Raw genomic sequence first — 26,317 nt, forward strand, 5'->3', positions numbered from 1 at the left:
GACCAAAACCTTCATTGCTTGCCATAAAACAGCTTCATTGGGAAATTTCCCATATTCCCATAGTGAATATGAAATCTTGTCATATATAAACAGTTCATTGCATAATTTTTCTGAGGCACTAAAGATGCCTTTTTGATTTGGTCCAAATGGACAATTTAAACAGTACTGATGAACTACATCACAGATCAAAAGAAAAACACAAACATTGTAAAACTGCAGAACCAAAAATAACTTGTGTCATTTTGAAATTGGCTCCAATTTCTTCCATTTGCACTTCAGTTCACCCTTAGATTCTGAAAACTTTTAAAAGCTTCAATGCCCAACTACATAAAGGGACAAAAAAAGCTCTCAAAATACATTGCTACTTTCATACGAAGCATTAAATTAACCTCATTGTGTCCTATTACTAGTGGATTTAAAAAAAAAATGGAAGCATCAATGATCTCTGAAGGCAGTTAAACTATTTCAGCACGTGCCAGGTAGGTCTAGGGACACTCACCATTATCATAAGCAAGGACTGTGGCAGTATAAATGTTATTTTTAACAAATTCTGACTCCCTATCCATAGAGTGGATGAGTTTAACGATGCCAGTGTCTGCCTCAATTTCAAACCATTGTCCTGGGTCACTTCCCATCTGGTACCTGCAATATATGCAAAATAAATTAAGGCACTATCACAAATCCCAAAGTCAAAAGAAAATGACAAATGTCCCCCTCCATTTATCACTGAGTTTAGTCACCTCCATACATGCGTGGAGTTTTTAGGAAAAGATAATATAAGCATTATACTTAGTCATAGAGTGATACAGCGTGGAAATTAGGCCCTTCAGCCCAACTGGCCCAGACCGGCCAACGTGTCCCAGCTACACTGGTCCAACCTGCCCACATTTATCCCACATTCTTCCAAACCTGTCCTATCCATATACCTATCAAACTGTTTCTTAAAAGTTGGGATAGTCCCTGCCTCAACTACCTCCCCTGGCAGCTTGATCCATGCACCCACCACCCTTTGTGTGAAAAAGTTACCCCTCAGATTCCTATTAAATCTTGTCCCCTTCACCTAACACCCATGTCCTCTGGTCCTCAATTCACCGACTCTGGGCAAGAGACTCCGTGCATCTACCTGATCTATTCCTCTCATGATTTTATACTTTATTTTAAAACACCTAGCATATGTAAATTATTAAACTCACTAGTTTTATGCATAGCTGAATTAGTACAAGGGGCGAGATAAACTGATCTCACTTTGTGTCGCTTGTTACCTTGCCCGATTACAGCTGGACAGGCCGTATGCACAGGTGGATGCCTGTACAGCATTAAATATTCTTTCAATTGCATCCTTTTTTAAAAAAAAAAACAGACAATGGCAAAACAGACAACAGATACAGGGTTCCAATAACATTGACGACGCAACTAAATCATCTTGTTTCCCTTATCCCGAACCAGTCTGAAGAAGGGCCTCGACCCAAAACGTCACCCATTCCTTCTCTGCAAGAGATGCCGCCTGTCCCACCGAGTTACCCCAGCTTTCTGTGTCTATCTTCACATCAATAATGATACCCAGTTTGCACTTTAAAAAATCTAATGGTTTACAGGAGTGGCAAAAAAACACCTATAGCCAGAAAGGAAATGTTTGATATTGAAATTATAAGAAAGGAAAAGTTATGGCAGTGGGAGATAGGGCTAAAGAAACTGTGCGCCAAATATATTGATAGGTACAAGAGACTGCAGATGCTGGCGTCTGGAGCAAAAAGAAAGCTGCCGGAGGAATTAAGCTGGCCAGGCAGCATCTGGGACGATGCAGGAAGCTCGACTGTGGAGAGGATATGGTTTCAGAAACAGAATTTAAGTTAACTCTATCTCTGGGGATCACAAATCTGTGGAATCCCTCATCACAAAAAGCCAACTCATTTGAGTCCGAGGACAGATGAGGCACAGATTATAGGGAACAGGTCGGAAGGTGGAGCAGAGGCCAAAGATCTGAACAGCCAACATCTATTTGAATAATGGTGCAGGCTGTAAGGCTGCATAGCCACCTCCCATTCCAATGTAACCATCTAGCATCTAACTCAAGGTCACAGCATTCATAATTACAATGAGCATTCAACAGATATCGTCCTGAACTAAGATGACACAAAATTGCTGGAGAAGCCCAGTGGGACAGGCAGCATCTCCGGATAGAAGGAATGGGTGATGTCTTGGGTCGAGACCCTCCTTAAGACTATCTTCTGTATAAACCAGCATCTGCAGTTCCCTCCTGCGCACAGTCTTGAACTACCCAAATCTGGCCCCTTGTAGCTCTTAATTAATAATCCTGCTTAAAATAGCAACTCAGCACAGGAACCTATTGCTAATTTGAAGGTGTTTCCACATTTCTATTTCATACCCAACAAGTTGCTGCTGAGCAATGTCTGGGTCCTTTGCCTTGCATGTGATTACAGTACTCCCAACTGGTAGATTCTCAGGCTGCACGTTAGTCTTTGTTTCTGGAGTAAATATTGGCGCTTCGTTCACATCACGCACGTTGATGGTGACTGTCGCTGAAGAGAGGGGTGGGGTATTAGTGAAATCTATCTGATTCTTTACTTCAATCGTCACCACATGCTGTTGGTTCTTCTCAAAATCCAAGGGCTGCATTAAAAAACAAAAAATAAAACCAGTGATTTATTGATTGATCATTCCCTTCATGAAAAACGATGTTAACTAAAATATGAGAGATAAATGAAAGAGTCACGTTGATAAATACAATTACAATAGAATAAGCAAAAAGTACAGGGGAAATCCCAGCAAAATGCTTTTAGAAAGTACCATTAGATCACAGAGCCAAACATGCCTTGTTGCTTCACAATGGCAAGCAGGAAGATTTAACTAGACCAAACGGAGACTGGGAAATCGTTTCACTGAACATCTTCGCTCAGTGCCTAGCCAATGTCCCGGTTGCCAAACACTTTAATTCCCCTTCCCACACTGACCTTGGCCTCCTCCATTGTGTAAGTGAGGCCAAAGCAAATTGAAAGAACAACATCTCATATTTTGCGTGAGCAGCTTGCAACCCAACAGTATGAATATTGATTTCTTTAACTTCAAGTAACCCTTGCATTCCCCCTCTCTCCATCCCTCCCCCACCCAAGTCACACCAGCTTCATACTATATTTAGTTTCACTCCAGCCTTGGCCAATGGCTTGTTTCCATCATCCTTACTTTGCACATCTTTCATTTGTTCTCTATCTCTCATTTCCCTTTCCCCTGACTCTCAGTCTGAAGGGTCTCGACCCGAAACGTCACCTACCCCTTTTTTCCAAAGATGCTGCCTGACCCGCTGAATTACTCTAGTATTTTGTTTATCGACTTATCTACTTGTTGCACTATGGCTTTCTGCAACTCTGCAAACTTTTCTTCAGTTTGCAGCTTTTATGCAAATAAAATGGAATTACTGCAGCTAAACAGATTATATATTCATTCTATCCACTGATTTTTTAAAAATCTATTTTTAAATGAATGCTATAAGTGCCATTTTAGGAAAGAAATCTAAAAAAATATTGGTGTAAGAAAATAACTGCATATGCTGGTACAAATTGAAGGTATTTATTCACAAAATGCTGGAGTAACTCAGCAGGTCAGTCTGAAGAAGGGTCTCGACCCAAAACATCGCCCATTCCTTCTCTCCTGAGATGCTGCCTGCCCTGCTGAGTTACTCCAGCATTTTGTGAATAAAAAATTATTGGAGCAGTTTTGAATCAGTGGTGCAAGCTGATTAGTTAACCAAATGCCCATATTATACCTCAGCTTTAATTTTCATTGAGGGGCAAGGATGTGGAATGACCTATTGAGTCAGGTTTACATTATTACATAAGTTTCATCATTTTCAACCAAATTGTGCAACTAAGGAACACAGAAAGTCCAGCACATGAACTGGCCCTTCCACCTCAAATACCAGGAAGCAGTAAAGTCTGCTAGAGCACAATACTTCTCCGACCTTATTTCGAAAAACTCTCATAACTCCAAGGTCCTATTTAGAACAATTACCTCTGTCATATGTCCCGCCCCCAGTACCAGCTTAGTTGGGTCCCCTGCTAAGTGCGAAGAATTCGCTAAATTTTTCACCAACAAAGTTGAGAATATTAGAATGAACATTTCCCCTCCCACCCGTGACCTAGCTGTCTCACTAGTCTGTTCATCTAAATTGGACTGCTTCCAACCCGTCACTCTATCCTCCCTTGCAAAGCTTGTCTCCACTATGAAACCTGCAACCTGCCCCCTTGATCCTGCCCCCACTGCCCTTCTGAAGGATGTCATTGCAATAGCTGGTCCCAGCATCCTCTCTATTATCAACAGTTCTCTGGCCACTGGCACTGTTCCAACCAGTTTCAAGCACGCGGTGGTCCAGCCCCTACTGAAAAAACCTAACCTAGACCCCACCTTGCCTAGCAACTACAGACCCATTTCCAAACTGCCATTCCTGTCAAAAGTCCTTGAAAAGGCAATCCTTAACCAATTAGTGCCCTACCTGCACCAAAACACCATCCTGGAAAGTTTCCAGTCAGGTTTCAGAGCCCACCACAGCACAGAGTCTGCCTTGTTGAAGGTACACAACGACCTGCTTCTCGCCATCGACACCGGCGACTGTGCAATCCTGCTCCTTCTCGACCTCAGCGCAGCATTCGATACAGTGGACCACACCATCCTTATTGACCGTCTCCAGTACGCGGTTGGCATTGATGGCACTGCCCTGAGCTGGTTCGCTTCGTACCTCAAAGATAGGAGTTTCGCCATCAACATAGGCAGTTATTCCTCTGCTCCAGCTAGCCTCTCCTGCGGAGTTCCACAAGGCTCCATCCTAGGCCCCATTCTCTTCTCTCTATACATGCTCCCCCTTGGCCAAATCATTCAAAGGCACGGCATTTCTTTCCACTGCTATGCCGATGACACTCAGCTTTACCTCCCCTGAAACCCAACAACCAGTCAAATTTAAACAGCCTCTCACACTGCCTTGAGGACATAAAATGTTGGATGGCACAGAACTTCCTCCAATTAAATGAGAGCAAGTCTGAGGTCATCCTATTCGGCCCCCCCGACTCCATCAAATTGATAACAGGCAGTCTTGGAAGCCTATCCTGCCTAGTCAAACCGCATGTCAAAAACCTCGGCATGATATTTGACTCTGCATTAAAATTTGATAAGCAAGTCAACGCTGTGGTAAAAGCCAGCTTCTTCCAACTTCGAACCATAGCTAAAATCAAACCTTTCCTCAAATTCGACGACACAGAAAAAATCATTCACGCTTTCATTTCCTCCCGCCTAGACTACTGCAACTCCCTATACACTGGGATCAGCCAATCTTCCCTGTCCCGCCTGCAACTGGTCCAAAACGCCGCAGCGAGACTCCTGACGGGTACCCGTAAAAGGGACCACATCACCCCGATTCTGGCCTCTCTCCACTGGCTCCCTGTACGGTACAGAATCAACTTCAAGCTCCTCCTATTCACGTATAAAGCTCTAAATGGACACTCCCCCCCCTACATCAAAAATCTTCTAACCCCCCTCTCTAACTCCAGGTCCCTCAGATCGGCCGACTTGGGGCTATTCACTATCCCGCGGTCTAGGCTTAAACTCAGGGGTGACCGCGCTTTTGCGGTTGCAGCTCCTAGACTGTGGAACAGCATCCCTCTCCCGATCAGAACTGCCCCCTCCATCGACTCCTTTAAGTCCAGGCTCAAAACATATTTCTACTCCCTAGCGTTTGAGGCTCATTGAGGAGGCGCTGTGAACTGTTTGCGTGCTACTGTATGTTTTCATTTTTTTTCTATTGGAACCTAATCAAATGTACAGCACTTTGGTCAACGTGGGTTGTTTTTAAATGTGCTATACAAATAAAATTGACTTGACTTGACTTGACTTCCACCTGTGCTGAACAGGATGCCAAGCTGATCTCATCTCATCTGCCTGCTCCTGAACCAAGCCCTTGTGCCTATCGAAAAGCCTCCAAGTGCTATCATATCCACTTCCACGACTCCCTGGGCGAACCCTCAGCACTGAGACTGACAGGGTCTGGGCACTGCCCAGTCCACGGCGTTTCTCCAGCAGGGGTTGTGGAGAGAGTGAACATGTGTGCTGGCAGCTTGCTATGTTAATAAAGCCATCGCGACTGGACTAACCTGGCGTCTAGCCTTATTTCGGGCTGAGCCGATCGCTCCCACTACAAAGGCATCAAAGGTTACGGGAAGAAGGGTTAAGTGGGGGGAAAAAAACTTACATCAGCCAAGATGGAATGGTGGATTAGACTCATGGTCTAATTCTGCTCTTATGGTCTCCAGTCTTTGACATTTTCACTTTGGGATAAAGGTGCTGATCTATGTGCCTCCATTTTATATACTTCCATTGGGTCTCCCCTCAGCCTCAAATGTTTCAGAGAAAACAATCCAAGTTGGTCTCACCGCACCTTGTAGCCAAGACCCTCTAATCCAAGCAGCATGCTGGCAAATCTCTTCTGCACCCCTCGCCAAAGCACCCACATCCTTCTTGTAATAGACTGACCAATACTGTACCAAATGCAGCTTAACCAAATGCGCATCATATGTCAACCTACTCATTCCTGGGATCATTCTTGTAAACCTCCTCTGGACCCTCTCCAGAGCCAGCACACCCTGATTCAGATATGGTGCCCAAAATTGCTCATAATATTCCAAATGCGGCCTGACCAGCACCTCTTAGAGCTTCTGCATTATATCCCTGTTTTGGTGCAAAGTGCTGGAAAAACAATCGGGCAGCTTCTTTGGTGAACATGGATAGGTGACATTTTGGGTCAGGACCCCTCCAACTATTTGCAGTGGTTGTATGAAAGAAAGCTGAAAGACATGAAAGGTCACCTATCCATGACGCCCAGAGACGTTGCCTGACCCATTGAGTTATTCCAGCATTTTGTCATGTTTTGTAAGCTAGCATCTGCAGCTCCTTCTGTTTCTGTGTTTTGGTACATTCCCAGAATAGGTACCTGGTAAGATTTCCATTCATGGGAGAATTATCATATCCTCAGAATAGATATCTGGCCATTGTATCAACTGTTTGCAAGGATGACAAACAAGAACCCAACTCTCACATCTCACCAGCTTTTATTTTAATTTATTTACACAATGTAGTTATCATTGACAATGTCTTCTCCATCCCTGACTGCCCTAGAGAAGATGTTGATGGGCTGCTGTAGCCTTCTCAGTGAAGATATTCTCAGTGTTACTGTGCCAATTATTTCAATATTAGATTCAGGGAGTAATATAGGTGATGCATGTCTCCAAATGAAGATCAGGTTAATTTAATGTTATATACACCAGGATGTAATGAAATTTCTTGTTTGCATGAAGCTTAGAGTAAACAGTATACATAAAGATGCATACAATAAATACCAGAACAAATGCAAACAGTAAAATGGTATGAAGATTGTAGCACAATAACCGATAGAGGTAGAGTTAAGAGTGAGAGTACGTGGCAGCATCTCAGTGAAGGTGAAGTGAAAGAGGCAATTGGTCTCGAGTCGGACAACAATTGGTCTCGAGTCGGGAAGGAGCTGTTCTCAAGTCTGGTTGTCCGGGTTTCATACTCCTGCATCTTTACACAGAAGTTGCAAAAGAGAAAAGGGAATGGATAGGGTGGCAGGTGGCTTGAAAATATTTCCAACATTAATGACTCAACATTCTGAGTAGATGGACTGAATAGTGACAAGAGTTTGCTGCAAACACCATTATCTGCAGGTTCAGATGGTTAAGGGCAGAACAGTTGCCATACCAGGTTGAGATGCATCTAGTCAGAATACTCCCTACTGGTAATAATTTACCAATCTGGAAGACTATTCTGTTCAGTATGACTTTTTCCTGTTTTTTCCAAATTGCACGCATAAAAGTAAATGGAGGATCAAGCTCTCAACCAGTACTGAAATGTCAGAATCACAAGATCCCAGTCATTGACCAGTTGATCACACCACAGTATTCAAGACTGGCCTAGTTAAGTTCCTGGTATGCCACTCCCCCCCTCCCAAAGGATTTTTTTCACGAACTCTGTAGTAGTGTCAAGAAAATGCTCCAAAAGTCTCATCGCAAGATTGTTATTGCCCTACACATGTGACATGAATGTTATATGCACGTTTGCAACTCATATTCAATGGTGTCTAAATCTTGCCACAGACATGAACTGATGCACTTTCATTATGTATTGCAAAAAAAATTTGGACATTGTTTGGTGTGGAACCGGAAACAAGTGGATGGCCCGATATGTTGACTTATTATGGAAGCAGTACATAATTACAGAACACCAAGGGTCATCTGCAGCATGGTGGGTGGAAAGTGAAAGTTCAATTACAAGCCACAAAGATCTTCCATTATGTGAATGAGGTGTGATTTGGGGCAATAAGTGACATCCCCCCCCCCCCCCCCCCCCCCCCTCCCCCCTTACATCTCTGGGATTTAGCTCTTTTCAGATCTGGTGTCAAGTGACAAGTGTCAAGAAGGGGCGAGATCTGAAACGCCACCAACTCTTTCTCTCCAGAGATGCTGCCTGTCCCACTGAGTTACTCCATCATTTTGTGTCTATCTGCTGACAATTAAACCAAACTTCAATGAGCACATGGTAAGTTACCATGTGATCAGGCCCATTCTCCACTCTTTCTTGAAAGCAAACATACCATATTGTTAGCCTGACTGGATTTGTCCAATATTTCTGTTTTCATGGAGAAGACATTAAGGCAATTTTCCACATTATCAGGAGATGCCAATATTGCAGCTGTTCCAAATCACATCTCAACATACAAAAATGCGTAGTTACCAGCAGACTGGTGTGCCTTACCGTTATCAATTTAAGGACTCCATTATTATCTGAGTCGGTCTCCACATTGAAATGCTTTCTCTCATTCCCAAAGATTATACTGAAGTTTGCTTTCCAGGCTGGTGTATAAGCCTTATCGGCATCAGTTACAATGTGTCTTGACACATCATAATGTACTTCATTTTCTGGAACTTCAACAGTAACCTGCAATTAGAAAAATAGTCATTACAAGTTGTAGGAGCAGAATTAGGTCACTCTGCCAATTATGTCTACTCCCCCATTCAATCATGGCTGATCTATCTTTCCCTCTCATCTCTATTGGCCTGCCTTCTCCCTATAACCCTTGAGACCTGTACTAATCAGGAACTTATCAATCTCCACCTTAAAAATATCCATTGTCTTGGCCTCCACAGGCAAAGAATTCCAGATTCACCACCCTCATCTCCTTCCTATAGGAAGGTCCTTTTATTCTGAGAGTATGGCCTCTTGCCTTAGACTCCCCCACCAGTGGAAATATCCTCTCCACATCCACTCAATCCAGGCCTTTCACTATTGAGTAGGTTTCAATTAAGTCCCCTTCATCCTTCTAAACTACAGCGAGTACAGGTCCAGTGCCTTCAAACGTTTATCACCTTAACCCAATAATCCCTGGGATTATTCCCATAAACCTCCTCGGGACACTCTCAATGCCAGCACATCTGCATGGCAGATGCAGTATAATGTGGATAAATGTGAGGTTATCCACTTTGGTGGCAAGAACAGGAAAGCAGACTATTATCTGAATGGTGGCCAATTAGGAGAAGGGGAGATGCAGCGAGACCTGGGTGTCGTGGTGCACCAGTCATTGAAAGTAGGCATGCAGGTGCAGCAGGCAGTGAAGAAAGCGAATGGTATGTTGGCATTCATAGCGAGGGGATTTGAGTATAGGAGCAGGGAGGTTCTGCTGCAGTTGTACAGGGATTTGGTGAGACCACACCTGGAGTATTGCGTACAGTTTTGGTCTCCTAATCTGAGGAAAGACATTCTTGCCATAGAGGGAGTACAGAGAAGGTTCACCAGATTGATTCCTGGGATGGCAGGACTTTCATATGAAGAAAGATTGGATAGACTCGGCTTGTACTCGCTGGAATTTAGAAGATTGAGGGGGGATCTTATAGAAACTTACAAAATTCTTAAGGGGTTGGACAGGCTAGATGCAGGAAGATTGTTCCCGATGTTGGGGAAGTCCAGAACAAGGGGTCACAGTTTAAGGATAAGGGGAAAGTCTTTTAGGACCGAGATGAGAACATTTTTTTTCATACAGAGAGTGGTGAATCTGTGGAATTCTCTACCACAGAAGGTAGTTGAGGCCAGTTCATTTGCTATATTTAAGAGGGAGTTAGATGTGGCCCTTGTGGCTAAAGGGATCAGGGTGTATGGAGGGAAGGCAGGTACGGGATACTGAGTTGGATGATCAGCCATGATCATATTGAATATGGCTCGAAGGGCCGAATGGCCTACTCCTGCACCTATTTTCTATGTTTCTATCCTTCCTCAGATGGAGCCCAAAACTGCTCACAATACTCCAAACATGGTCCAACCAATGCCTAATAATGCTTCAGCATTACATCCTTGTTTTTGTATTCTAGCCCTCTTAAAATAAATGTTAGCATTGCATTCTCCTTTCTTACTATCGGTTCGACTTGCAAGTTAGATTTTTTGGGAATGCTGAACCAGCAATCCCAAGTAATTTGGCACCATTTCTGAATTCTCTCCCAGTTTAGAAAATAGTCTCCACCTTTATTCCTGCTACCAAAATGCATGACCACACACTGTTACGCTGAATTTCTCAGCCCACTCTTCCAACCTGTCCAAGTCCTTCCCTTCTCTACACTATTGCCCCTCCTCTTAACTTTGTATCATCGGAAACGTGGCCACAAAGCCTTCAATCCCCTAATTCAATAGGCTTTATGATTTGCAGACTGTCCCAGCTCAACACCCAAGATGCAACTTTGTTCTCTTCTTCCAGCCATCCAATCTCAAGAAAAAAAATATCTCCATTCTCCTGAAGCTACTAACAATTTACCACAGAACGGTTCCCAAAATACTTTGAATATTGCCCAAATGAGTTTTCATTTCGCAAGGGTATAGAGAGCCTTGCTCCAAATCAGTGCATTAGAGATTATCTGAGACTTTGCAATTCTGTCACCAAGGGTGCAAGGTGCAAGCACTTTCTTCACAAAGCCAAAAGGTCCTTTGTCTGGCGAACACAAGTGAAAGTAGGCAGAACATTATGCAATGCTTCAACATTCAATCTAAAACAATTAGAAACTTTAATTACATGTCAAGTTTAAGGATCAGTTTTTGTACTCAGAAGGAAATGTTTAAAAATGCAAAAGGGAAATGTTTAAATATGCAAAAAAGAAATCTTTACCGAAGTGGTCACAAATTGTGGGGCATTGTCATTTATGTCCACGATAGTAATGATTGCCGTGGCACTGGTCATCATTCCTTCACCTTCCAAATCAGCTGCTTGGACTACAAGTGTGTATTTATCGAATTTCTGAAATAAGATTTTTTTTAAATTAAAGAACACGTTTGAAGTATATTCTTCATCGTCAGATAATTACAACACATTCCATAACTACGCTGGTTAAAAAAAAATGAATTTACAACCACTTCAGTTCTCAATCCATGGTCTGTGGCACCATCTTCAATGGCTTATCTAAATATCCTTTAAATGTAATAAAGGTTTCTTTTTTCACCATGCCCCCAGTTCTTGGAGGAGAAAATCTTTTCTCCCAATTGGCCTCTAATCCTTCTGCTAATTAAATTAAAACCACAGATAAAGTATCTATAGTTAAACTGGCAACAAGCGCAGTCACATAGGACACATGCAGGTAAGAAAGTGTATTTTACAACAGAGTATAGTCAATGAAACAGATTTCTCTTTGTATGACGAGTACAAGATTTTGATTTCAATTTTACCCAACATAAATTCCCATTAAATGTTCCTGGGGCACCTTTCGTGGTACAAATCTTTCTCAGTAACTTTAGCTGTAATTTGGCTACGTTCGTACAGTTTTAAATGTTTACATTTTCCACATTAATTCTTTCCCTTCCAACAGAAATACATCTCCCAAGGATTAATGACCAACAAGTTCCTAATGTAGAGAATATTGCCCCTTTCCAAACATGCCACATCCATCAAGGGCCTGCAAGCCCATTGGTCTCCAATACTTCAGCATAACTGCGAATGGAGTTTATTTATTTAGCTTAGTTTGGAAATGCAGCTTGGAAACAGGCCCTTTGGCCCACCGAGTCCGCATAGACCAGCGATAACCTATATACTTTTTCTATACTGCACACTAGGGAGAATTTACAGAAGCCTATTAACCTACACATCTTTAGAATGCGAGAGGAAACCAGAGCACCTAGAGAAAGCCCTTGCGGGACAGGGAGAACGTACAAATCCCATACAGACAGCAACCAAGGTCAGGATTGAACCCAGGTCACTAGTGCTGCAAGGCTCCAAATCTACTGCTACCCAATATTTTAAATAGGCACACTCTTTATTCATTAAACCAAGGAAAAACAAAGATGCTTCAAATAAGAGTCAATATTTTCACCTACAAACTCTGCAGCTACATGTACCGACTCACCTCCCGATCCAGACCTGCTTGCAGCACAGTGATCAGTCCACTTTTTGAACTAATTGTAAACATACGTGTCATAGGTGATTTTGGTTCTTGATTCAGAATGGAGTATCCGATCATAGAATTCGCATTACCTTTCTCATCTGCGTCTGTGGCCGTCACATTCATGAATGCAGTACCTACCAACAAATGTACATTAAATTACACCAATATAGACTCAAACATTTTTTCCCCAAGCCCATGGAAAATATTAGGTTCCTCCCGATTGCATCTCGACTAGATAACCTCATACCTTGTCGTTGTTTAGTTTAGAGATGCAGTGTGGAAACAGGGCCTTCACCCCACCAAGTCCATGACGACCAACAATCACCCATACACTAGGGACAATTTACAGAAGCCAATTAACCTACAAACCTGCTTGTCTTTGGAAAGTGGGTGGAAACCCGAGTACCGGAGAAAATCCACGCAGTACAGACAGCAACAAGTGGTCAGGATCGAACCCGGGTCTCTGGTGTTGTAAGGCAGCAACGTTACCGCTGTGCCACCCTGTTTGACAATAGACAATAGGTGCAGGAGTAGGCCATTCAGCCCTTCGAGCCAGCACCGCCATTCAATGCGATCATGGCTGATCACTCTCAATCAGTACCCCGTTCCTGCCTTCTCCCCATACCCCCTCACTCCGCTATCCTTAAGAGCTCTATCCAGCTCTCTCTTGAAAGCATCCAACGAACTGGCCTCCACTGCCTTCTGAGGCAGAGAATTCCACACCTTCACCACTCTCTGACTGAAAAAGTTCTTCCTCATCTCCGTTCTAAATGGCCTACCCCTTATTCTTAAACTGTGGCCCCTTGTTCTGGACTCCCCCAACATTGGGAACATGTTTCCTGCCTCTAATGTGTCCAATCCCCTAATTATCTTATATGTTTCAATAAGATCCCCCCTCATCCTTCTAAATTCCAGTGTATACAAGCCTAATTGCTCCAGCCTTTCAACATACGACAGTCCCGCCATTCCGGGAATCAACCTAGTGAACCTACGCTGCACGCCCTCAAGAGCAAGAATATCCTTCCTGTTTGCCCCATTAAGAGGAAAGGCATCCATCCTGTTGAAGCCCTTCAGAATATTTCCTAGGTAAATATGTTATCACATGACTGGAGCATTCAGAGCAAAGCTACAATTCCCATGCGAGAGAAAACAGATAGCTAATTCTGCCAAAGCAAACTTCGAAAGCCAGAGTATGTCTGTGGCAATCTTGTCAGATTCAGTCACGTGCTAATTCCTTTGGAGCCAAATGTTACTAACCATTTTAAGTTATCTTAATTTCTTTAATCAGTTTACTGGGCCAATGTGCACTTATTCCTCTGATTGGATTGTACTCTGTAACTGATGTACAATGTAGTGGGAACTACATCACTAGATGTGGAACTTTCAAGTCTGCTTACCCAACTAAAGCATTACAAAAGCAAAATACCATGGCATTTTCTTGACAGTGCTTCTTAGAAGACGACAAAACCCTTCATTCATTTTATAAATACAGATATGCAATAGGTTTAGAGAAAACAAGTTAAAATTTGGCAGCAAGACAATAGAATTGTTACGTTTGGCCCAACTAGCCACACTTGTCCAATCAGGATATATTAACAGTAGAAATAACCTATTGAGAAAAAAATTCTGCAAAGTCTTTTTCTATAATTTCTCTCTCTCCGTTACCCATGCAGGACAAATTTCAACAGGTAAAAGGAGTAATTGAAGAGTGCCCCTTTACGCTGTAGATTTGGGATAACAATTCCAAACACCACAGAATTCTCATCCGATAAAGAATTAGTCATTTGATTGTTGGCTCAATCTCAATTCAGAAATTAGATGAAAAAGTGCCTTACCTGGTGTAGCTCCTTCCATTACTGTACCATAGAAAGTTGGTACGATAAACTGTGGCCTATTATCATTCATATCAATAACCATAATGAGAACATCCACTACATCTTCAACCTCCCGACCATATTGATCGTAGGCATAAGCCCGTAGCTATTTCAGAGAGATTAAAAATTGTGGTCATTAGAGCAGTTATCATTATTGCAATTAATAAAAACATTCTTTCAAAAATAAAGGACAGAGTGCTGGAGTAACTCAGTGGGTTGGGACCCAGAAAGTCACCCATCTATGCTCCCCAGAGATGCTGAGTTATTTCAACAGTGTCCCTTTGTGTAAGTCACCTCGTTCCTCGTTCCCACATATTCTTTCAACATTGAAGCGGTAAATCCAACCAGAAATCCAAGACTCTTATAAAAGCATTAGGTTAGTTAGTTGGTTCATAACAGACTGGGGGACAAGATTTATCAATAATGCTAATTCCTCGCTAAGTCTAGATTTTGTAGCCAGCAGCATTTCATATTTATTTCATATTTCAGATACAGCGCGGAAACAGGCCTTTTCGGCCCACCAAGTCCGCACCGCCCAGCGATCCCCGCACATTAACACTATCCTACACGCACTAGGGACACATTTACATTTACGTTTAACCTACATACCTGTACGTCTTTGGAGTGTGGGAGGAAACCGAAGATCTCGGAGAAAACCCACGCAGGTCACGGGGAGAACGTACAAACTCCTTACAGTACAGCACCCGTAGTCAGGATCGAACCTGAGTCTCCGGCGCTGCATTCGCTGTAAGGCAGCAACTCTACCGCTGCGCCACCGTGCCACCATTGTCTCTGCATTTTCACTCATTGGCGAAACATCACCAGAAAAAAAACGGGGAAAAAAACCCCAACTTAATTCTGAAGCATTGATTTAGATTTTTCATGATCAGGAAAAACTAAATCCAGGCGTCAAGAGTTTAGTTGTTCCTTTGAAAAATTGCATTGTAGGCTTCAAACCTACAGCAACCAGGAAGTTAGCTAAGCAGCCAATCATACATATTATTCTCACATGTGGCAAACTAGAAGGAAAAACATTCAATTTTAGCTGATATTTATTATACAGTGGGGCACAGTAAAATCGTAACATGCTACAACTGAAGTAGAAACAGAAATACAACGTTGCGAACAATATTTTTTTCAATTTTAAAACCAATACATTTGTGGCATTTATCAGAGGTGTGGTTGGGCTCAGAGTTTCCCAAGCAATTATGGGTTAGTACACCAATAACGAAAACTCACTTGCATCTTGCTCAATAACAATTTATTTGGAAATTCTACAATTCACACTCGTCTGAACGTTTCATTAATTCAATTCGCAGCCCATTTAATTTCATGTTTCACATATTTTGTTTTACAACTGTTGGCAGGCCAATTTCCCCCCCTGGGATAAAAAAAAGTTCTATCGTATGGTAACTGCTTTCCCTTGATTGTACTGGAGAAGGCTTCAAATAGCTGTCTGTGCAGAACCCCACAGAATTACTGACAGCCAAGTGGGATAAACTGTGTGTATATATACATGGAAACACTAAATATAATTTTCGGTGTGCAGCACCATGTTGCATTTCATTTGTTGCTGTTATTAGACCCATGAAATCTAGGCCAGCGATTTAATATTAAGGCTACTAAAGCCAGAGATGTTTTTAGTCATTAAGATCCGACATTATGAAATGCTCCTTTTAGTAAAAATTGGAGCGGACGTTTAAAAAAAAAGTGTTGGGATTAAATTGTTAAAGAAAATGTGTACAAACTACACATTTGTATTTTACTCCACAATCAGTATCAATGAAGCAGTGCTACTAAAGCATACATTTTTACCCAACAAGTAGCAATAAGTACTGAATTAGCATGGATCAGCATGGATCAGGGCTATCACAGCTTGTGATGGCCAATTACTCCCACTACTAAATCATGTGTAAAAAAAGTGTTATTCCCCAGATATTAAAGAGTTATTGGCACTGTGTGAATCAAGAAACAGTTAACTTTTACAATAAACCACAATGGTGCAAGAAGAATTATAATTATACTCACGCTGTATCTGTCTTTCTTTTCTCTGTCTAAAGGTTTATGCAGATAAATCTGACCATCAGCTGAATTTATGGTAAAAATCCCAATAGGTGGCTGATCTGCCCCAGGGCCCTTGATAACGTAAATTATACCTGGCTGGTTAGACTTGATCTGTTAAGAGGGAAAAATAAATCTAATGAGAACAGTTTTGCAAGCACATTATGGCAAGTCAGAAAAGCTATACCACCGATCAACAAAATCCACAAATGTGAAATAACCTAAAGACACCACATTAACATTGAACAATAGGGTGCAATTCATTCCACATTTTTAAAATTCATTCCACTTTTCTAAGCTAGCTGATGTCGGTGGAACCAGCCAGGTTGGAAATAAACATTCCTGGAACCCTGGTTAGAAATTGGAAATACAGGAAATCCAAGGACAGTGTGGGCATGAATCATTATATTTTAATGATTTAAAACAAAACGATTTATTGTATTTTTAAAAAATCTTTTAAATCTATTGGAATGCTCAAATATTATCATGGGCAAAAAGTGACTGCGATCACAAGTCCACACAGAGTTCCAGGGCATAGACACGGCTCACAAACCCATTCACTGATGATCGCCTGCACCGACTCCCTAGTCAATAGACAAAAGGTGCAGGAGGAGGCCATTCGGCCCTTCGAGCCAGCACCGCCATTCAATGTGATCATGGCTGATCATTCTCAATCAGTACCCCGTTCCTGCCTTCTCCCCATACACCCTGCCTCCGCTATCCTTAAGAGCTCTATCTAGCTCTCTCTTGAATGCATTCAGAGAATTGGCCTCCACTGCCTTCTGAGGCAGAGAATTGATAGGTGCAGGGCATCAGCCCTTTGGGTGTAGAAAAAGTGGGTCTGGATAGGTAGGAGCTGCAAGGGGTGTGTCCAAACACTGAGCCAAGTGTGGACAGGTACCCAGGTTCAGAATGGTTAAGCAATGTTTATATTTTAGCACACCATTTAAAAACGACATTACATCTCATTCACTAAAAGGTACATTTGTTTTTCTTTTGAAATGACAAGTTGTAATCACGTGAAAGCGTCAAGTCATTGAAACCAAAGGAAAAGTCAGCTGTATGGCAGTCTGTGGAGAGCCAATCACTGACATCACTTCTGCACGTCTACTCATGGCCATTCATCTGCTTTCTACTGCTATATATCTGTGCCTCTGCAGGTGTGGATCAATGTCTGTTTGTATGAGCACACCTGTGCGAGTTTGAACTCGGTGTTTCCTCCATAACAGCACAAAAAGCATCATTGCTTTCCTCATTACAAATTCTGGTTCATGAAGATAGAATTCTTATTTTGAAATTATTTGGAAAAAGTATGCAAGAAAAGATTCCACTGGTTTCAGTCCTATGCTTCAGTGAAGATCAGATAGCCTTTTTTTGTAAGTCGGTAATAATTTAGTTAGTGCTTTCTTGCTTGTGTTGTTTATACTACTTACTTCCAAACAGTTACTTGAACCAAAACTGACTCAGTTTGAAGTCAATTCCCACCACAATTCCCCAAAACAGCACTTCACTACAATTTGAATTATAAATACAAACCTGTACAACTTGCTTTGGGAAATCTCCCTTATCATTTTCTGGATGTCTGGTAACAGGAATCACCCACTCTCGCTTCCACCGTCTCAATCCAGAACCGTAAAACCGTGAAGGCCACATAATCACTGGCGTGTCAGGCGTGCTCCCTGTAGAATCTTTCACCTGTAACTCAAAAGGCAGTGGTTCTTTTACAATGACTTCACCTGTTGCAGGAAATAGCGTTTCTTCTCAAAAACCAAGAATCGTGCATAAATCTAAAACAGCCATTAAAGTTGGAATGCTCCTATTCATCCATTCCCAAACCTCAATTGTTCAAAAATGCTAGAATATTGCAAATCTTTGGTATTTATTGTGGTCAAACATTCATCTCAATTTTTAAAAAAAAGATAAATACCTTTTTGCCATTTATTAGGATGCTAACGATAGTCTTCCATGTATCTTTAGTCCCGTCAAATGCAGTGATCATAAAACTTGTTTGGTTTCTTGGTGAGACATCTCTTCCAACAAGAACCTTTCCATCAGATTGAATATGGAAATGTGGATCATCCGTATGGAATTCCAGACCCTTTTGATCACTGCAGTTGAAGTGAACTACAAAAATAAAAAGGCAAGAACAATTAAGCATTTCATCAGCGTGTACCTCATCCCCGTACTACTTGAACCTTCAGAGGGAACACCTTCATGTAAACTGCATTTATTAAATTATAATTTGCTGGACACACAAGCGATGACAGCATTCAGATCCAAAAATAAGTCACTCACATTTCAGTGGTCACAGGTTAATCACGCTACAAACTTTCAACGGATGTTTCACACAATTAGTTATGTTGGTTCCTTACTGGGTTAATGCTCTCACAGCCCAGGAAAGCCTGCAAACCCCAAGAGACTAAGGAACTACAGATGTTGGTTTACAAAAAAAAAAGTGCTGGAATAACTGAACAGGCCAGGACACAGATAAGTAGACCAGTCTAAAGATGGTTTCGGACCCGAATCATCACGTATCCATGTCCTCCACATATGCTGCTGGCCCCACCGAGTTACTGCAGCGCTTTGTATTTGTTAAGCCTATAAACCCTAATTAATAATATTAAATAAAACCAAAGATGTCTGCCCAGATTTGAAATCCAGGTATGGATGAACAGTAATGGAAACCATATCAATTTTTTTATAATTTTATTAAAAACAGGTTTTCTTTATTTTAGGAGTTATGGCCATAACAAAAACAACAAAAAAACACAAATCTGTGCAACACATTTCAAGATAATAGGAAAAGACGCACATGCATACAATTCGAGTCAGAAGAGCAGTACTTTGGAGCAAATCACAAGTACGGGCAGTCTGGGGAGAGGACACAAAAAGCTGGAGTGAGTCAGCATGACGGGCAGCATCCCTGGAGACAACAAAACAGGGATGTCTCAGGTGGATGTTCTCCAACTCCAAAAAAAGGGAGAGCTGGGAAGGGGGAAGGGGACAGAGGAACTATCTAAAGTTGGAGAAGTCAATGTTCATACCGTTTACACCATTGGGTGTAACTTGGGATATTAAACATTTTTAACTCCACATTCAGGAACCAATGGGCATTTCAATAACACCCCCTGCAAATCAGCACCTCTGCTTCCACGCTGGAAAACAATCTATTCGCTTGAGCAGCTACGAGGAAAGGGTGGGGAGGCAAAACCAGCTAGATGGAATAGTACTTGTTGAACAATGGCATAGCCAGATCTGGATTTGTTCTTTCAACAACACAACCGTATGTTAAGTGTCAACAGAATCAAACCCCTTGGGCCTGGTGCACCATTCAATAAAATCTAGGATTACCCCATATCTCTCAACATCCAAAAACTATTGATGTTTGTCACTCAGTGATGGGGACTTCAGCCCTCCTGTGCAAGTGAATCCCTCTGGGTAAATACGTTTTTTTTTTTACAATGACGATTGGCTGACCTCTTATTTCGAGATCGACACAAAAGGCTGGAGTAACTCAGCAGGACAGGCAGCATCTCTGGAGAGAAGAATGGGTGACGTTTTGGGTCGACACCCTTCTTCAGACTGGTTAGGGCTAAGGGAAACGAGAGATAAAGACGGTGACGTAGAGAGATAAAGAACAATGCTTGAAAGATATGGAAAAAAGTAACGATGATAAAGGAAACAGGCCATTGTAAGCTGTTTGTAGGGTGAAAATGAGAAGCTGGTGTGACTTGGGTGGGGGAGGGATAGAGAGAGAGAGGAAATGCCGTGGCTACCTGAAGTGAGAGAAATCAATATTCATACCACCGGGCAGAGCCGAGGTTACAATTAGATCACCCTTAATCTTATTGACTGATAGAGCAAGCTCAAGAAGCCAATTAGCCTGCTCCTAATTGGAACATGTGTGTTGGTATCAAGGAAACTGTTGACATAGCTTCCAGCTCCCATATCTTTTCCAAGGACTCAGTTATTCAGAGTTTGAGGGAAATTTTGACAAAGACCACTTGCCTTAAGGTGACACCCTCAAGTTCCTTACTTACTGAACACAACCAATGGTGCACAAACCTCTTCTGTCTAACAGGCAAACCCATCATGTGACACAGACATCTTTGCTGTCGGACCCGCTGACTTACTCCAGCTTTTTGTGTCTGCCTATCTTTGGTTTAAACCAGCACCTGCAGTTCATTCCAACATATCTGACCAACCAATGTCCATAATTACAGGGAGTTGCCCTCAGATCGGACTCTCTTCAGTGCAATCTGCTAAGCACTGGAGCTGGAGAACCACAGTAGTACGAACAGCGGAGAACATCAATGGGGCGGGCGGGGGGAGAAACTCCTTCTCAAAACCAGACCACATCATGTTCCACAATGCAGCTGCTTGTGCCCCTCACGTTCGATCATTTTATAAAGTTGGCTTGTTTTCACTCAGTGCTATTTGACAATTGCCAATGGTGGAGCGAAAGAAATCCTGAATTTGCAGATATGGATGTAATATGGCTGGTGGAGGTTTCAGACACTGGGAAATGCAGAGTGCTGTGAAGAAACCTTGCAAGGGGCCTGCGCTAAATATTTTTTTAAAAATTAAGTGTAGTTACATTAATTTCTAGTCAATCTAATTTGCAGGCCAATTATAAACATGAACAAAATAACACTTGGAAAATAGCTGAGTGGATGAAAGAACCCTTTAAGGTTCATTTGCCCAAAGACAGGACTTCACATTTACAGAATCCATTTTAATTGCTGCCGTCCTTAATCAGCTTGTGGCATATTGTTTGTGATCATTCCACTGTGATGCGCACTGGAATCACACTGGAGCCACATTAAAGAATATGCTAGTGAAGAAATACAAAATTGACTTGCCCAATAGAAATTATCCTCAGTCAATTTAGGAATCATTGTATTTTAAGTAACCGTCACTCGAGAGTGGTGGCCATTTCTAGACTGGGCTTTAAAACTTAAAGAATTTAAGAATTTATTCTCAATGAATGAATAATTAAGGCTTTTGTTAATTGTCAAAATCTCCAGAGTCCAATGCCCAGGGCAACTCAAATTTGAATCTGAACTTCCTCGAAAATCTTCCGACGTCAAACGTGTATATGATTTTTTTTTTTTTTAATTGCCAACCTTGCTCATGAAAATTCTAATGAAAACAAATAAGTTTGAACAACTCACTAAGTGGTCTTAAAAAGTTTCTGTGATCAACCGTGTAATTTATTCAAGATTAAAAAAATGTTTAGATTTAGAGAAACAGGCCCTTCGGCCCACCGAGTCCACGCCGCCCAGCGATTGCCGCACATTAACACTATCCTACACCCACTAGGGACAGTTTTTACATCTACCCAGTCAATTGACCTACAAACCTGTACATCTTTGGAGTGTGGGAGGAAACCGAAGATCTCGGAGAAAACCCACGCAGGTCACAGGGAGAACGTACAAACTCCGTACAGACGGCGCCCGTAGTCAGGTTCGAACCCGAGTCTCCGGCGCTGCATTTGCTGTAACTCTACCGCTGCGCCACCGTGCTGCAAAGCAAATTAAACCTTCAAACCAAATTAAACTTCTGACCACTTATAGAATTATTCGCAGGCCATTTACCCACCTTGGAACCTGGAGATGCTTGCTTCCCATTTACAGATTAAATTTAGCACGTAGCCATCCACATAGCCCAGGTAAATCCCATTCTTGCACGTATATTGGTTGCAATTACATCAATACTCACTCCCAGCACCCGAATGCCTTCTCACCATTTATATGGCACTTCTCACAAGGCCTATAATGCAATTATTGTTCACATCCCAACAACATTCAAGAAACTCAATGCCAATAAGGCAAAAGCAGTCGCATCCATCTCGTTGAACATGATTTATACCCTCCTACTCTGGGGCACACTGACTGCAGTGCATGCCATCTACAAAGTGCAGCACTGCAAGGTGCCCAGGGCTCACCATAAACCTGCCACCTCAGCCAATAACGGCAGCAAGTCCATGGGAACACCTACCCACATTCTCCAAATCTTATACGTCTGGGACATTGATGCCAAGTCTAAATCCTGGAACCGCCTGCCTAACAGAATTATGGGATGATCTCTGCTCGGCCCACTCGATCTTCTAGGAAACTGGACCTTCAGGAGCTTTTATCTGCATTTTGTTTTCTTGCCGTGACAATCTTCAGAAGCCATAAGAATAATTTGCTTAAGGAAGCAATGGTAAAGATTTGGTTAACTATATATATTTTTAATAGTGATTTCTGATTCTTGGAACAGCCCAAAACTAGGAATCTGGTCTGTTCAACTCACACTAGCAATAACGTTAGGCCTCAAAAGTTTTGAACGAGGGTTTTCTTCCAACTACAAGAACAAAGAATTCACTATATGTGGGGTTTATATAAACAGAGACACAAACACACTAGACCAAGACACTATGTCCTCCATATATTAACAGACACACATACACACTAGACACTGGAAAATACTGAATACGCCAGCCTTCAATGCCAGTAATTACACCACAATTACAGATGAATGAGATATCCACTCCTGCAACATTACAGGGCTACCTCTCCCCAATTAATTCATCTCCATTAGCACACCTCCCACCTCCCCAAACCAACAAAAAAAACAATTAATATTACTGAAAGAACAAAAAACTATGATGAAAGTCCCAACAAATCATGGTATTTTACAGAAAACCTCACCACACCCAACAAATAGGAGGAGCCACAGTAGCTGGACTGCCCAGATTTAGACAAATTAAAAGATGCCTTGGGTTCTCTAACAAATCACTAGGACTGGTCTAATCAGGAGTTCAGGTTTGAGAATGATCAGGAGATCCAGGACTAATTAGCATTTCTGGATTGGAAACTCCTACTGTGCTGCACAAAAAAGAAACCAACTCCACAGGCACCCGAAGGCCAAGGTCTATGGCAAACGATGACCTAAAGAACAAATGGTGGGTAGAAAGAGCTTCTGATGCCCGGCAACTAACCAAACCTAATACTTTGTGCAACCTTCATGGTTGTCAGTCATGTATAGCACAAACATGCAAGTGCCACTCTACTGAGAATTGGGTTCCGCGCCAAATTTAAAGACAGAGACATTCAGAGCCTTTTGGAAAAAAACATTGAAGAATTCTTCAACCACAACTCTGTTTGGTACAGATCCTCAAATCTACCAGCTGCCACCCCAATAGCCAAGGTTGAAAGGGCTACATGCAACCTGAAGAATAGATGGCTTCCCTACTGAAGATCTAAAACGTAACGGAAATTGACTTTAGTCACAAACTCACAACTTCTCCTACATCTGGTAGAGCAAGACATGCTTGAGATTCTCAGAGACAGTGGTATCACAACAATCTTCAAAGAAAATAATCTGATTGCAGTAACTTCAGAGAGCTCCCCCTGCTGACTGCCTCTTTCTCAGGGTGTTCTTTGGCCATGTTCTTCTTGGCTGAACAGCAGCTTCCCAAATTACCACTAAGACCCACTACTGTCACCACACAGCAAACAACCGGAACCACTAAATATGGCCATTTTTGATGATGCAAGACTCTTTGATGCCATCAAGTAGGATGGTTGAGCATCCTTTTCAGATCATAGGAAGTACAAACTAGAGAGACCCTTCAGCTTCTCATCGCTTCAGTGCCATTAAATACCATAGCTTGTTTCTTAGATGCCATTTTCCATACTAACCCTATACCCTTCGATTCTATGATTCAAAAGTCTATCATTCTCTTTATTCACTGACTGCACTTCCATGGCACTCGTGGGAAGAGAATTCCAAAAACTCACTTCCATTTGGCTCAAGACATTTCTTCTCATTTCAGTTGTGAATGGCCGTCTTTTTTTTTTGTTGAGGCTTTTACATTGAGGGGGGACCTCATTGAAACTCACCGAATAGTGAAAGGCCTGGATAGAGTGGATGCTTCAGCTAGTGGGAGAGTCTAGGACCAGAGGTCATAGCCTCAGTACTAAAGGACATTCCTTTAGGAAGGAGATGAGGAAGAATTTCTTTAGTCAGAGGGTGGTGAATCTGTGAAATTCATTGCCACAGAAGGCTGTGGAGGTTGTCAATGGATATTTTTAAGGCAGAGATTTATAAACTCTTGATTAGTACAGAAGGCAGGATAATGGGGTTAGATGGGAATGAGAGAGAGATCAACCATGATTGGATGGCAGAGTAAACGTGATGGGCTGAATGGATTAATTCTGCTCCTATCACATGAATATCCCTCAATCTTCCTTGTTGCAATGCTGCACCTCATCTCTTTAACAGGCATAAATCTCTCAGACCAGATCAAATACGTCCGAGGGCACTCTGGGAAGCTGGGGAAGATATTCTAGGAGCCCTGGTGGAGATATATGGATCAAGCAGGTGAGGTGCTAGAAGACTGGAAGGTGGCTAATGTTTTGCATCCATTTAAGAAGGGCAGCAAAGAAAAACCTGGGAACTATTGACCAGCAAGCCTGACAGCTGTGGTAGGAAGATGACTGGAGGATTGAGATGCATGCATTTGGGAAAAGTCAGCATGGTGATCAGGTCTCAAATTTGATTGTGCTTTTTTGATGCAGTGAAATCAAGGAGGTTGCTGAGGGCAGGGCCATTAACATGGTCCATATGGACTTCAGCAAGGTATTTGATAAGGTTCTGCATGTTAGGCTACTCAGGAAGGTTAGATTGAATGGGACTCGGGGAGAGCTATGGATACAGAATTAGCTTAATGGTGGGAAGCAGACGGTGTTGATGAAGGGTTGTTTTTTTAGACTAGAAGCCCATGACGTATAGTGTGCCTCAGAGATCAGTGCTGGGCCCATTGCTGTTTGTCATTTACATCAATGATTTGGATGAGAACATGCAAGGCACGATTAGTAAGTTTGCAGATAACACTAGAATAGGTGGTATCGTCAGTGAAGATGGGCATCAAGGACGACAGCAGGTTCATAACCAGTTGAGCAGGTGTGCTGAGGAATGGCTAATGGATCTGAATTCAGATAAGTGAGAGATGTTGATTTTGGGAAGTCAAACCAGGACAGTATCTTCACAGTGAACAACAGGGCCCTGGGGAGTGTTGTAGAACAGTGGGATCTACAAGTACAGGTACATGGCTGAATAGTTCTTAGAGCTATACAGAATCATAAGGGGAAAAGATAAGGTTAATGAACAGAGGCTTTTCCCACTGGGGATGGGGAAATAAAGAACCAGGGTGTAAGTTAAGAGGGGGAAGAATTTAATATGAACCTTAGGGGCAACTTTTTTTATCCCCCTACACAAGGTCATGGGTATATGGAACAAACTGCCAAAGGTAGTAGTTGAGGCAGGTACAAAAACATTTTCATTGACAGGAACAATTTAAGATAACGGCCAAGCACAGGCAAATTAGCTCAGATGGGCAGCACGAATGAGTTGGCTTCCTAGCCTGCTTCTGTGCTGCAAGAGTTTATGAGTACCCAAGAAGAATGATGACCTTGGCAGGTCGCCATTTGTTATAGATCAAAAAGCACCTGGCATGCAATCAAAAAGACCATTAAAGGGGATTTCCTTTGTTGTTGCATTCTGATCCTTCTACTTTGGTGTTTCTTGATCTGGTATCTGGGGCTTGGTATGCTATTATTCTAACCTCACCAGAAATGAAGCAAAATTGCCAAACAATAACTCAAGACATCCACTCTTTCACCACATCAAGGTGAATAGAAAATGGTAAATACCATGTGAACTCAATAGACATAATGTCAAGCTGCTTGCACAGTACATCAGAAAAACAAGTACAGTAACTCATGTACTGTTGGAATTACACATTGCATGTCATGCCCAAATGCTGAATCATTAAAGCTGCCATGTTAATTCAAAACCTCATCTGCTTAGGCAACCAATTCAGGTTTTGCAGCATTTTGACTGGTT

At 42.1% G+C, this 26,317-nt stretch overlaps 1 protein-coding gene across 1 annotated transcript in view; it reads right to left on the reverse strand.

Annotated features, from left to right (window-relative positions):
- The window catches only part of LOC144594396 (B-cadherin-like), a 50,022-nt gene that overhangs the window by 11,668 nt on the left and 12,037 nt on the right, over positions 1–26,317 (reverse strand). Inside the window, exons 3-11 of the mRNA XM_078400830.1 lie at positions 18,351–18,547; positions 17,960–18,118; positions 16,391–16,537; positions 14,324–14,468; positions 12,450–12,622; positions 11,222–11,350; positions 8,830–9,012; positions 2,387–2,631; positions 500–642 (exon numbers count right to left, since the gene is read on the reverse strand). Of these exons, the coding sequence (XP_078256956.1) occupies positions 500–642; positions 2,387–2,631; positions 8,830–9,012; positions 11,222–11,350; positions 12,450–12,622; positions 14,324–14,468; positions 16,391–16,537; positions 17,960–18,118; positions 18,351–18,547 (1,521 nt within the window). The remainder of the gene's footprint in view (positions 1–499; positions 643–2,386; positions 2,632–8,829; positions 9,013–11,221; positions 11,351–12,449; positions 12,623–14,323; positions 14,469–16,390; positions 16,538–17,959; positions 18,119–18,350; positions 18,548–26,317) is intronic.

This window comes from Rhinoraja longicauda, chromosome 6 (assembly GCF_053455715.1).
Source record: "Rhinoraja longicauda isolate Sanriku21f chromosome 6, sRhiLon1.1, whole genome shotgun sequence".
Lineage (NCBI taxonomy): Eukaryota > Metazoa > Chordata > Chondrichthyes > Rajiformes > Arhynchobatidae > Rhinoraja > Rhinoraja longicauda.